The sequence below is a fragment of the Candoia aspera genome, chromosome 2 (genome assembly GCF_035149785.1).
Source record: "Candoia aspera isolate rCanAsp1 chromosome 2, rCanAsp1.hap2, whole genome shotgun sequence".
In the NCBI taxonomy this organism is placed as follows: Eukaryota; Metazoa; Chordata; class Lepidosauria; order Squamata; family Boidae; genus Candoia; species Candoia aspera.
Genome location: NC_086154.1, coordinates 201,631,198 through 201,645,813, shown reverse-complemented (window position 1 = coordinate 201,645,813; position 14,616 = coordinate 201,631,198). Strand labels below are relative to the sequence as shown.

Below are 14,616 nucleotides of genomic sequence, written 5' to 3'. Positions count from 1 at the left end.
ATCTATTCATCACCGAAGAAACAAAAAATCCCAGTATTCTTAGAATTTCCTATAATTAATAACTTTGCTAACACTAGTGATAAAAAAGAAAGATGATATGACTTAAATCACATTTAATTAAAATCACAGGTAAATATAAGAAATTAAGCTCTAATTAGCTGTATCTGAAAACAGGACAATTGTTTTTATTCAAAGGAAAACAGTAATTTCACATTAAGAAAATTATGCTAAATCCATCTGATCTAATCAATTACTGTAAGTAGTCTCTGGTGACTGATGGCAAAAAGAAAGTAAAAATTAAGCAAGCAAATGGATGGAAAATGCTCCCTTCAGTGGCAGTAATGTATTTTTAATTTTGTACTGCAATGTGGAAAACAGGAAAATATTATTTTTATAATGAATTTAACTATATAAGAATATATTATTATTGACTAAAGATCCTAAGCAGAGATATTTTAAGCCATCATGGAAAGATAAGGCTACTTTGCTGTCTACTCAGGGGAAGACTATATCATATTTGCATATCTTTGCTTTTTAGCATTTTAATCATCTGACCTTAACTTAATAGTACAAGGGACTAAAATATTTTTGCAAGTGAATAGATGAATGTAAAAAAATGCTTAATTTTCAGTGACATCATTAAACCTAATGCTTCCGTTATGAAAAAAGCACTACTTAACACTTCAACGATGTTCTAATAATATTATTACTTACTACCTCCAGGATCTTCCATAAAATAAGCAGAGATGTTGGCTTCATCTTTTCCATATTGATTCTGTGCCACCAAGGTATAGTTGCCATTGTTGACATGAGTAGGATTGTCCAACTGAAGACAGCCATGATATTCTGTCCGATTGGTAACATGTATTTTGGTCCAGATGTAATCTGATTCATTCAGTTTAACCCCATCATGCAGCCATGTCAAGACAGGTTGTGGATTTCCCCTCACACTGAATGGAATGCACCAGTGATGGTCTGAATATGGTATTTCAAGAAATGTGATATTTGGCGCAACTATAAGAAGAACAATGAAAAACAAACTGAGTATTTCATGTATTCTCTTCTTTGTCAGCTTGTTCAAATAAAGCTAAGGTATAAGCAGAAAGGCAGAATGAATGAAATTTGAAAATAATCTTGTTTGGGTATAATAATAAAAGAGTTATCTAGAAGAGAAGTTGCTAGGATAGGACTCATACCATCTCTGTTGACTGATGGGGGATGGTGGGAGTTGATTTGGGGGTTTCTATAAGCTGTGCATCTGCTCTACCAGAAAGCCTCCTGATGGAGTCCCAGCAACCCTCCATTTCATATTCTCTTTTTAAGGTCACTGTAAACAGTAAGAACTGCCAGGCAAATTTCAGCAGTTGATGGAAGGCAGTATTAGAAACCGTGTCTTCTTTAAGGACAGACTATCTTAGAGGACAGAATAAAAAATAGTCTAATATTGACTGGGACATCCTTCTTTTAGAGGCCGTAGCATATTATTATTTGTTTAGTGCTGGTATTTACCCAGATCCCTTGTTCAATGGCTGATATAGCAATAGTAATAAATACACTGAACCATATAGCAAAGGAAGAATTTCATTGGTGTTTTGGCATGACAATTATGGCTATAAGTCATTGATGATTGTCAGAAAAGCAAAGGATACAATTCTCAATCTAATTCACTTCTAGCAAATATTCACTTTATAAATGGTATCTCTTTCTGGAAAAAAATTAGCATAAATTCCAAAATTTTAGTTCTCAAGTTTTTCATTAGGCTACATTTTTCTGCATGAAAATTTTATATAACATTATTTACATACAGAACACGGTGAGGTCAACAGAAGCTTGGTCTTCACCCACACTGTTTTCTGCTATACAGTAAATCTGTACACCACTGTCACTTGATGAGACATTCTTTATAGTAAGAGAAGCTGGGTTCTTATTTGTATCACTCTAGAAGGAACACAAAGAAATGCACAGGTTAGGAGGATTTCTGCTGAAAACCTAGTATGATCGCCTGCATACAATTAGTGCTAATAAATGTATTTAACTAATTTACATATAAACACCTTAAAAAACTTTATTCACTACTAATATGGGTGGAACAAGCACCTGCACACACACGGCATGATTTTGTGGATTTCTTTGCAGATAGTCTATTATGCCCAGTCTAGGTTGGATGGCAGTTGGACAGAGTCCACAGTGGTGGACAAGGTGGTGTCTTGTGTGGTAACATGGGCTTGTAGAACCCAAAGAGGTCCTGATAGTTTGAGCTGCCCCAGCAGGTGTTTCATGCCCTTCCTAGCTCCTTAAGAAGCAAGTCAAGGCATCCAGTTCATTTCAGAAGATAATTAACATTTCCTTGAGGGAAAGTATAATGCCACCCATCCTGAAGCAAGCAGCTGTGCACTCTCTTTTGAAAAAGGTCAATTTGGATCCAAATGTCCTTGATAACTTTCACCTGGTTTCTAACCTTACTGTTTTAGGGAAGGTTGTTGAGAACATGGTTTAAAACCAGCAACAGAGGATCTAGAAGAAATTTTCTAGATCCTTTGCAGTGACAATTCAGACTCAGTACAGGAGAGTATTGGTTACTCTGGTGAATAATCTTATTAGGACATTGATGAGGAAAGGCTCCACCTATTAGACTTCTACATAGTATTTGATATAATTGACTATGGTCATTTTCTGTGCTGCCTGCAAGGACAGTAGTTGGGGGCACTATCTTACACTGGTTTAGCTCCTGAGTGAGAATGGTAGATCAGTGGGACAGTGGAGAAGCACTCAAATCCTTGAGTTCTCCAGTGTGGACTTCCTCAGGGCTCAGAGCTCTCAGTTATAATATTTATGAGAAACTGCTGGGAGAGGTCATCTAAAAGTTCAGAAAGAGGTGCAATCAATATGTTGATGATACCCAATTATACACTGACACCTGGAGATGCAGTGGAAGTCCTGAACCAGGGGCATGGAGGTTCAAGGGATGAAACAAGTTGAACTTAAATCTCTCCAAGATGGAGTTGCTGCTCATCAGTAAACAGAGACTATCGTTTCAACATTGGTTACAGTGATTATTCTGGATGGGGATATGCTCCCCACAGAGAAGGTGGTTCATAACTTGGAAGTCCTCCTGGATTCTCAGCCTCTATTTAAACAACATGTGGGAACTGTGGCTGGGGACCTTTGCCTAACTGGTTGGTATGTCAGTTACAATCTTATCTGGACCAAGGAAACCCTGATGATATTAACCCATCACCATTTGTTGGACTACTGTAATATAGTCTATATGGGCTGCTATAAAATGCATTGCGCAGACTGTTGGCAGGACAATGCCACCACCACAGAATGACACCTATTTTAAATGGGCTGCCCTGGTTGCCAGTAACTTTCCATGGCCAATTCTCTCTCCCCACCCACCCCCAGAGTTAGGTCCAGCCCCAACCTTCCTTCTATTCTTAAAGAACATGAAATGAGCCCTCTTCCATACGCTTTTGGCCCAAGCTGATTGGGTTGCAACAATAGGTTTTTAATGAGTTTATTTGCTAGTTATGTTCTTTTACTGGAATTTCTTTTTTGTTTTTACCTTCCAGAGTGTTTCACAAATGTGATAGGTCAGAAATGCTGTTAATAAATAAATAAAACAAGCAAATAATAGTGTTTGTTGAAAGGTTGTACAGTATTCTAGTTTCTGATTCTGCATACCATTCTTTAGCTGATAGGCTTACTGTCTAGGATATATGGAATGAAGGGAGTTGCAGATTTACCATTTTTAGGGTGACAAAATCTGTATACTCTACTGTATACTGCCTCCCTTTTTTCAAGGAAAAGAAGAGTGAATATGTTAGAGACTCAGTGGGACTAAGATAAAATGATCAGTAATCAACACACACACACACACACACACACACACACAAAACACACAATTTTTGGTGATCCCACCTGGTCTAAGTTTTTGCCCTTCACTTGCACCCTTTGTTGTCTCAACACATCTGTAACAGGTCCCAAAATGGTATAACTTTTGCATTTTGGAATATGCCATCAAAGTGTATGGAATGCTCCTATATAGGTTCAAACAGAACTTCTTAAACAGTTGGAGAATGCAAACTGTGGGGTCCTCTTTTGTCAGAAAAATTCAAAGCAATAAAAACTACCAGGAAAGGCAAGTAGAAAGGAAAGCTGTGGAAGCCTCTCCTTTGAAGTTCATGACACACTTTGCGGCAGTAGCTACCAACTGCTCTGGCTTTATAGCCTCTTGCCCTTGTCTAAAGAGAGTGTGGTCTTGAATATGCTAGATGAGGAGGACTAGCAAGCTGGAAGTATTCCCTTACAAGGCAGAGCAGAATGAAATAACCAGAAGATGCATCTCCAAGCATATAAGGAAAAGGTTATCACAAGCCCACCGATACTAATCTGTAGTTCAGGCTCTAATTGTATAGATATTCCTAATAATACTAAAGAGTTATTGTTCAACAGGATTGGAAAGGGATGTTTGCTAGGACTCTTTATTGTCCTGCTATTCATTATTGGTTGAACTAGTGCCACATGTGCACAGTCCTTTCCAACATGCCACAGTGCTGGCAAAAGGATGGCAAATGTCAAACACAGCAATTATGTACTTGTATCAGAAAGTCTGACTCAAATAACTGAGGCACGTATCTCCCCACTTGTCTCCCACTGCGGACGCCCCCAGCTTTTCTGCAATTTGGATTTTTATCTCAGAGAGAACTTGGGACTAGGTTACGGCAGGGAAAAGGATTATCTTTAATAGTCTTTAACACACCTCCACTGGTACCTGAACAGGTCCTGCATGTACCAAACTGATGAATTTCTATATTCTTGGCTAAACGTACATGGGTTTTACATGAGAAGTGAGATTCAGCAGAAATGAAGGCTACCCAAGATGAATTAATACTTGCTCAAAACTTGAGTTCTGCCTTGACAAATACACGTATTTTAATATTAAAATCTTACCTCATGTTTTGAAACAATATTATTGAAAACCCAAGCTATAGTTGGTGATGGACTTCCTGTAGCTTCACAGTATAAAATGATACTTTTTCCTTCAACGACAGTGAGATTTTGTGTGTTCAGCTTGACTGAAGGCAGGCCTATAGAGGAAGACATAAATATTTCTTTGTGCTGAATTTGCAGAGATCCAAACTACAGCAAATGTTTCTCAGTTCTCAGAAATTAACAGCTATATTTTGGCACATTAAAACAGAACTTTATAATAAACAGAGTACCAATTCATTTGTTGAGATACCCTCACAAAACTAAAAGGACTTTATTCTAATGACAACTCCACGTGGTAGCAATGATTGTTTGATGCTAACCCCATCACAAGTAAAGCTTCCAAAATATCTAGTACAAAGTACTTCTCTTCTCTCTTCATCTGCTTCCTTATTGTATTCAGTTACTTTTTTTTTTTCAAAACGTGTGAAGGAAATTTAGGACATGTGACTTAGTCGATTATTCCCCATTCCTCCCAAGTCAAGACTTCTCCAAAGTAATCCATCTTTCACAGTAACGGTGACCACTATGGAGTGGTCTACCATTTAGATTACATTTTAAAATACTCAGATATTCCAATGGTGGGACTAAAAGCACCAAAGCTTCTTCATTAAAATTATTTTCCTTGCTCCAAGATTTGGAGGAAATCTATCGACAAGATCTAGAATAGGCCTGGATCCATTTTAGCTCTGTGTTTGCAAAAGTGCTTAAAACACACAACAAATGCTGAATTATTATTTCCAACTCCAAGTCTAATTTTGTTTTTCCTGGGCCATTCTGACATCAGCTTGGAAAAAGTAGGGTCCTGTTTTACTTGTGTAGAATTCCAGTTCCAAAATAGAACTATCGAGAATTATTTCTGAACTCATGCAATGTGAGCAACAAAATCAAAGCCCCAGCACTTGAAGAGAAAAACACAGTTTAACCACAAGAAAGTTTGTTCTTGTGTGAATATTCTATTGATTTCTTGTAAACTGGCTTTATGCTGATGCCACCAAATTCACCCAAGGAAATGTACTGCACACATGTACAGGAACCAACAGACTTTACAGCATCCACAGAAGAAATTTCATTCCTACCCATCTAATGTTTGACGTTTCTACACTCAAAGAAGAGTTGGATATAAGATAGTTTACATTAAACATAGACACTTCTTGAAGGGAAGCTTGTTTGCTTACTGCTGATAATGAAAATTAATACCTGCCCATTCCAACTTATATAGAAGTTCTCAGGGGCTGTGCAATAATACATTGACTACTATAATATTTCCCAGACAGTAATGTTCCTCCCTTGTGGGATGTCCTTGAAAGTTAAGTTATTTGTTTGTAATGTAACTTGCATATTGTGAACATAATGAAAGTTGCAGAAGAAAGCCTGTGTAACTTTCTTCTTTCAAAATCTGTGCATGTCTTTTAATAAAAATATGAAGTTATATTTTGATACTGCTACTTCAGTTTGCCATTTGCATTACTACTTCATAAAGTAAAATTAAAAATCTTTTATTTGAAAATGAATATGTACAAAGACATGCAACAATATTTGCAGCTGATAACCTGAGGATGGGAAGGAACTAGGAGAAAACAGATAAGGTTTTCACACATGTACAGCTCTTAAGAGAGGGGAAAGGAAATAAAAATCAGCTAAGGAGCTCACAGGAAGGGTCATGTTGGAGTCAAAGAAGGAGATAGAGAATATGGCTAGCATGTAAAGTGGATTTAGGCAATTTCAGATTGCTGAAGATATGTACATTTTTGTGTGAGGGAAAATAATCAACAAAGAGTCAGCACAGGGATGTCTATGCATGGAGAAGATGCTTTATGGTATCAGCCCACCCGGTGCAGAATTTCCAAGGGAAAAGAGGATTGAAAGGTAAGTTCATGATTAACTTTTTGCTAGCCACAAGAAATTGCCAGCTAAGTCTAATAGAAGGCTAACTAAATACCTATGTCCATAACAATAGGTACACATTAGCAGAAGTGTTGTTTTGGAGGCAGTGAAACAGTTTTGCAGAGCTGTCTAATTTAAAAAAGTCAAACACTTAGAGTAACGACTGCCCTTCTGTTGTGAAATGTTATGAATAAAGAAAAAAATCTGAACTGAAAGAACCCCATTTCATCCTGCCTCTCAATAGTTACAAGCTTCTATTCAAAATACCAGTCAATTTGCACTAATACGACAGTCTAGGGATTGAGAATGTTAAAAATTCAGGGCAGAGAAAAATAGCTGTTAAAATAAAAAGAAGATGTAATCATAGCTCTTCCAAATTGTGAAAATGTAACACTTGTTTTGTACTGTACATTTATTACTTAGTATTTAAAAAATACAGAGAAACCCTATTGAACACTTACATAACCTTTCAGCAGCATATGTTCAAGTTCAAATGTGTGAGGGTATGATTAGAGACAGAATGTGGGCAATGTTGAAATAGTAATATTAGAATCCTCTTAAGAAAATATACACAAGATCACAGTCAGGAACTAGCTGCGCTTAACATTTTGAGGGGCAGAGGGCTGAGAACTATAATGGGCAAAGTTATTATGCAAAATGGATGTATCACACAGCTGGGTAAGGCTGTGATTTTTCTGTTCAGTTTTCTATAACAAGAGTTTGTATTTTCTACACCAGCCACTGTCAGCAAAAAGGGAGCTGTGATAGAAGCAGGCTTGTATTTGTTTCTTACTTAATCAGTCTTTTAAAAGTTATGCCCAATCTTGCCTAAACCCAAACTACTTCCAAAATTCCATCCTAGACTGATTTTCCCAGCTTGAAGTATGATCCTACCCATAGGCCATACTCCTGGGTATACACAGAATCGAAAATGTATGAGCAGAAGGAATCTTATAAGTCATCTAGTCCAACCTCAAGACTTGTTTGATACTTAAGAAGAAAAAAGGAAAGCCAGTGGGCCTTTCCTTGGGCCAGTCACTCTCTCTCAGCCCAACTCACCTCACAGGGTTGTTGTTGTGGGGAAAATAGGAGGAGAAAGGAGTATTTGGTATGTTTGCCGCCTTGAGTTATTTATAAAAATAATAAGGGCGGGATATAAAATAAATAAATACATAAATAACTCTGGATAGGGGTCTCTCCTCCTTCTGAGGTACAAGCCTTGGGTCTGGATTCTCACATGTTTAGGCTGACACTTATTAATTGGAAATCACACAAATGGTAGCAGGACACCTGTTTCTGACACATAAAACAAAGAGGTGTTGCAGCCTATCCTACTCAATCCCTAAATTGTCACAATGATTTTGAAAATCATAGGTGAGATTATTGGGCTCCTAAGGTGTATCTACAATATTTGAATATGTTTTGAACTATTCAAGCACAGCTTAATGTCTATAAAACAGCAAATCTTACTTTTTTCTATATCACAGGGACCTTGCATTCACTGATAATTTCACCCATAATCTTAGATTTTTTTAAAGATTGTGATATTGATATTTTTTAACAAGGCAGCCTTGATTCACTCAATGAGGCATACCATGTCACCACAAAGCTCTGACTGGCAGTTCCATAGACTGAAAGAAACCTCTGCATGTGAGGTCCACATACACTATAGCCTCTTCTAATGCTTTCAGTACTGGAACTATTGGACAAGGTTTCCAGAGCAAAATTAAACAAAGCACCCCATTAAAATCCTAGTGCTTAATATATTTTTGAACCTGGTTTACTGCATGTATATTTTAATACAGTAAGTTGCATTACACAGAGAGTATCTCCATGGTTGCAGCTACATGAAGCAAATAACGTATGATCCACGTATAAGTAACACTGCAAACTATATACGCACAAGAAATGAAAAGTGGGATTGCATACTAATTGGTTTGACTACCAGGAGATAGCTTCTCTAAATATAGAAGCACTGCATAAGATATTGTTTTTGTACACCCTCATTCAGAGACCATTTTGCATAGAGCATTTGGCACTACCTAAAATGCTTACATATTTAACTTAGACATGATACCTGCTATAATTAACACTTTAGCATGATGTACACAACTGTAAAATCTCCTTATGAGTCAAGCTCAAATCCTCATGACGCCATGGAAATATTCATGGAATCATCCTGGCAACAGTACAGAAGTGGTGGTTTACCATTATTTATTTCCAAAATCTTCCTAGAAATAAGGCATCCCAGCTGAACTGTTCAAAATCTTGCAAGATGATGCTGTCAAGGTAATGCATGCTTGTTGTTTATTCGTTTAGTCGCTTCCGACTCTTTGTGACTTCATGCTATATGCCAGCAAATTTGGAAAACACAAGAATGGCCAACAGACTGGAAAAAATCAACTTATATCCCCATACCAAAAAAGGGAAACACTAAAGAATGTTCAAACTATCGAACAGTGGCACTCATTTCACATGCCAGTAAGGTAATGCTCAAGATCCTGCAAGGTAGACTTCAGCAGTTCATGGAGCGAGAATTGCCAGATGTACAAGCTGGGTTTAGAAAAGGCAGAGGAACTAGGGACTGAATTGCCAATATCCGCTGGATAATGGAAAAAGCCAGGGAGTTTCAGAAAAACATCTATTTCTGTTTTATTGACTATTCTAAAGCCTTTGTGTGGACCACAACAAATTGTGGCAAGTTCTTAGCGGTATGGGGATACCAAGTCATCTTGACTGCCTCCTGAAGAATCTGTATAACGACCAGGTAGCAACAGTAAGAACAGACCACGGAACAATGGACTGGTTTAAGATTGGGAAAGGAGTACGGCAGGGCTGTATACTCTCACCCTACCTATTCAACTTGTACGCAGAACACATCATGCGACATGCTGGGCTTGAGGAATCCAAGGCTGGAGTTAAAATCGCTGGAGGAAACATTAACAATCTCAGATATGCAGATGATACCACTTTGATGGCTGAAAGCAAAGAGGAACTGAGGAGCCTTATGATGAAGGTGAAAGAAGAAAGTGCAGAAGCTGGCTTGCAGATAAACCTCAAAAAAACCAAGATTATGGCAACCAGTTTGATTGATAACTGGCAAATAGAGGGAGAAAATGTAGAAGCAGTGAAAGACTTTGTATTTCTAGGTGCAAAGATTACTGCAGATGCTGACTGCAGTCAGGAAATCAGAAGACGCTTAATCCTTGGGAGAAGAGCAATGACAAATCTCGATAAAATAGTTAAGAGCAGAGACCTCACACTGACAACAAAGGTCCGCATAGTTAAAGCAATGGTGTTCCCCGTAGTAACATATGGCTGCGAGAGCTGGACCATAAGGAAGGCTGAGAGAAGGAAGATCGATGCTTTTGAACTGTGGTGTTGGAGGAAAATCCTGAGAGTGCCTTGGACTGCAAGAAGATCAAACCAGTCCATCCTCCAGGAAATCAAGCCAGACTGCTCACTTGAGGGAATGATATTAAAGGCAAAACTGAAATACTTTGGCCACATAATGAGAAGACAGGACACCCTGGAGAAGATGCTGATGCTAGGGAGAGTGGAGGGCAAAAGGAAGAGGGGCCGACCAAGGGCAAGGTGGATGGATGATATTCTAGAGGTGACGGACTTGTCCCTGGGGGAGCTGGGGGTGTTGACGACCGACAGGAAGCTCTGGCGTGGGCTGGTCCATGAAGTCACGAAGAGTCGGAAGCCACTAAACGAATAAACAACTATTTCCTGGTGACATTTCCAAATATTAACTAGATCCAATCCTGCTCAGGTTTCTAAAATCAGCCAAAGCAGTAATGTGCTGCTGCTTAGGTGATCTATATAGATGGTTCCTTGGACACTTATTCTTCACTATAACTAATAAAACATGAGTAGAACCTTTTTTTAAATTATTTTTTCAATTAACTGTTGAAAACTTATGTTTAAATCAGAAAGCAAACTTAAACGAAATAATTAGCGAACAATCCAATCATAATCCACAATCTGAAGCTCACTTGTTTCCCTGAATGATAAATCTAACTTATCCAAATGTGAACATTTTGAGAACTACAATTTGGTTAAAAAAAAAAATGGAAGCTTCTGATTTGCTCTTTGCTTCCACACTGGAAGGAACAGATCATATAAACCAAAGCAGGTTTCCTGTGTGAACAAGAATAACATTGATGCCTCTGCCTGATTTCTAATTTCTGATTATGTTCATCTCTTGTAGCAAAGGTTGTGTTCTTGTGCATCAATAAAGTACAAATTCCTTTGAGTCAAGTTTAATTCCTAGTCACTATATGAACACATCCATGTAGTCTTCTTGACAGCAACATGGAAGTGGTTTGCCACTGCTTTTGCCTATTATTTTTTCCCAACTTCTCAGACTAAAGCATTTGGATTTCCAAGTGGTCTCCTATCCAAGTGCACACCTAGTTCAACTCTGCTTAGCTTTTTAGGATCAGCAAAGTTCAGCTAGTTATTGTTCCCTGTTGTCATCATTTATATAATAAGAATCATTAAGTGTATTTTTCAGATCAGGGTACATTTTGCAGAGGACAGCAAGCTCATTGGAGCTGATATTGATCGGTACATAGTGAAGGAAGCCACATGGGTCTGCTGGATATTTATGCTCCATGCCAAAATCTATGGAAAAGCAACTTGACAAACCTTCCATTCAGCTGGAATCCTTTTGATTTATAAATACGTTCCCTATCAATATTATGGCTGTACAAGGATCTGTATTCAAAGAGCAAAATGTGATTCTGAATATGTATGGACCTCAGGATCTTAGGAAAAGATGCATCTGATTTAAAGTGTACCTGACAGGGGCTATATATGTGCCCATGTGTGCTCCAAATCACTTTTTGCCCTTCAATTCTGGACCTCTGCACAGCTATAATCAATATAAAACTCTTCTGTTTTTATTCTAACAAAAAGAACTACAAATAACCAAAGATCATTTACAATCAGTATTACAAACAGGGAAAGAGATAATTTAAAATGTTTCTGATGCATCCATTCTTCCAAGCATTCCCTGGTAAAAATAAGTAGGGAATATTGTCTAATGTATCTTGGATGTTGATACCTCTACTCTACAGAATTTCAGTATGGTCCTCCTTTGTTGGAAATTCTTTGACTCAGTTACTATCTATCCACTGGCATCCCTTAGCATACCAGTTCAAGGCTGGAATCTCCTGAGTTAGGAGAACTTTTGGAAAACTTCCCTTGTTTTTCTGTGTCTGTCTCCATTTTCAATGTCTTTACTGTTTCTTGTCTCTTCTGGCAGGTTTTTGAAATTCTTTGTTAAGTTCCTTCCTGAAATTGTGTCTTTCTTGCCTTTGGCTTGTCTTCTCTTCTGGGAAATATCCACTGTCTGTTTTGACATCCAGTTTGCTTTCTTTTGGCTTTTGGTAATCTCATTTCACATTCATCCTTAAAAATGTCTTTGATTTCATTCCACAATTCCTCTGCTTCCCTATCAATGAGATTCAGGACTTCAAAGCAATGCCCGATATTCTCTTTGACAACAGTTGGTATATCTCAAGATTGTATTGATAACTAGTTGGCTTTGTTCTTTTGCTTTAGCTTAGCTTGGAATTTGCACATGAGCAGTTCATGATTTGTCCTACAGTCAGCCCCCTTACATACCTTTGCTGTTATAACTTACCTCTTCCATTTCCTTGTACTAATAATATAGTAAACTTGATTTCTGTGTGCTCTATCTGGTGATGTCCATGTATACACATATTGTTTTGGTTGTTTGAAGAATGTGCTAGCAATGAAGAGATCATTGGTTAGAAATTTGTAAGTTGTTCTCCTGTTTCATCTCCGTTTTCTAGGCCATACAATCCAACTACATTTTCCTCCTTACTATTTGCTAATCTGCAGTTCAGGCTCCAACCACAAGCAGCACATCTCACTTGCATGTTCTGTCATTTTCAAATCAAACTTGACTACAAAACTCACCAAGCGCCTTCTCTTCTGCATCAATAGTTGGAGCAACGCCATTCTTTCTTTATTTTTCATGACTTAAATAGTAAGCAGTATAATCTTCTGACTGAAAGTGTCAAATCCCAGTCCATTTTAATTTATTGATGCCTAAGATGTCAATGTTGTCAATTCATTTCATTTTTCATTGTGTTTATTCCATCTTCCCATTGTAGTTCTATCTTTGCAGCTTCAGATTTTGTTTTCTGCATGGCAACATTGGCAACTAGATGCCTAGAAGGCTTTCCTCTAGCCAGATCATAGTCACCATTAGTGACTATGCTAATCCTCAGTTCTTCCTCAGTAGCATGTTGAACGCCATCCAACCTGAAGGACCTATCATCCAGCATTGTATCAGCAATCACTTTGTTTTATCTATCCATATGGTTTTCTGAGTTAACACAGGAATGGTTTACTATTGTCTTCTCCTGGTATGAAATGCTTTTGCCATTGCCACTAAAGTGATTATCTACCTTCAGCATCCTCCTTTATACAATAGCTGCTGGCTAGTATAGGTGCTTGCTTGCTTTAGCTGGAAGCTGCGATGTCATTGTGTGACCTTGCTGGGAGTATATACTCTAGAGGTATGCTCGCAGCATTCTTTTCTCCAAGAACACACATTCACATACCACAATAAGGTTACATTTCAGGAGGAGGGGGAGGATTGCATGTCAGACTGGGGTTCATAGGCAATGATCAGCACTTTGCTTTGTAATTAGTCAGACCAGTCTACTCAACAGAAAAGCAAGAAAAATCATTTTGAAAGTCACGGTTCCTTGCCAACAAGCTATTAAAATGAGCACACTTCTGCGTTAGCTGCTTTGTATTCAAAGTTCAGTTGAGTTACAAAAACTGCAGATGTTCTATGGTAAAGGTAAAGGTTTCCCTTGACATTAAGTCCAGTCATGTCCAACTTTAGGGGGCGGTGCTCATCTCCGTTTCAAAGCAAAAGAGCCGGCGTTTGTCTGTAGACACTTCCGTGGTCAAGTGGCTGGCATGACTAAACCGAACGCCAAAGCGGTACCTATTAATCTACTCACATTTGCATGTTTTCGAACTGCTAGGTTGGCAGGAGCTGGGACTAGCAATGGGAGCTCACCCCGTCACGCAGATTCGAACCACCGACCTTCCGATCGGCAAATTCAGCAGCTCAGCAGTTTAACCTGCAGCACCACCGCGTCCCTCTCAGATGTTCTATGATCAGTTCACAAATGGTACTTTATAGGTTACTGAAAGAAGCTGTATTTCTGGATGCAGTAATTTGTTAACAATATCCACTATTTATTAATTTGAACCTCAAATCTCATTCAATTGCACACTGATCTGCGCAGTGATCTGAATTCAAAGGGCAAAAAGTGATTTGGAGTGTATGTGGATGTACACATAGCACTTCTTAGGAGCACCTTAAACTGCACAATATTTTTCCAAGGTCAGGTATCAGGTGTAGAGGGCGACTGTCAAGCCCAGGAAAGACACACCTGGTTTAAGATGTTCCTAAAAAGTCCTAGATTTGCACTCATGCATACTCCAAATCACACACTGCCTGGTTACAACCATTTGTTCAGTGACCGTCCAAAGTTATGACAGCTGAATGAGAGGAACTTATGACTTGCCCTTGGAGTTCTGGCTGTTGCAGTGTCCCTGTGGTCACATGATTGCATTCTGGGCACTCAGGTACCTGGTTTGCAATGACATTGCAGTGAGCCATGGTTATGTGATCACCATTTGCAACCTTCCCTACTGGTCAATGGGGAAGCCAGC

General features: G+C 38.4%; 1 protein-coding gene across 2 annotated transcripts in view; it reads right to left on the bottom strand.

The window, feature by feature from the left end:
- The window catches only part of NTRK2 (neurotrophic receptor tyrosine kinase 2), a 202,659-nt gene that overhangs the window by 144,437 nt on the left and 43,606 nt on the right, over positions 1-14,616 (bottom strand). Inside the window, exons 6-8 of one of the 2 annotated variants that reach the window (XM_063295190.1) lie at positions 4,954-5,090; positions 1,806-1,938; positions 715-1,014 (exon numbers count right to left, since the gene is read on the bottom strand). In XM_063295190.1, coding sequence (XP_063151260.1) covers positions 715-1,014; positions 1,806-1,938; positions 4,954-5,090 — 570 coding nt within the window. The remainder of the gene's footprint in view (positions 1-714; positions 1,015-1,805; positions 1,939-4,953; positions 5,091-14,616) is intronic. The other variant, XM_063295189.1, reaches the window with a different exon arrangement.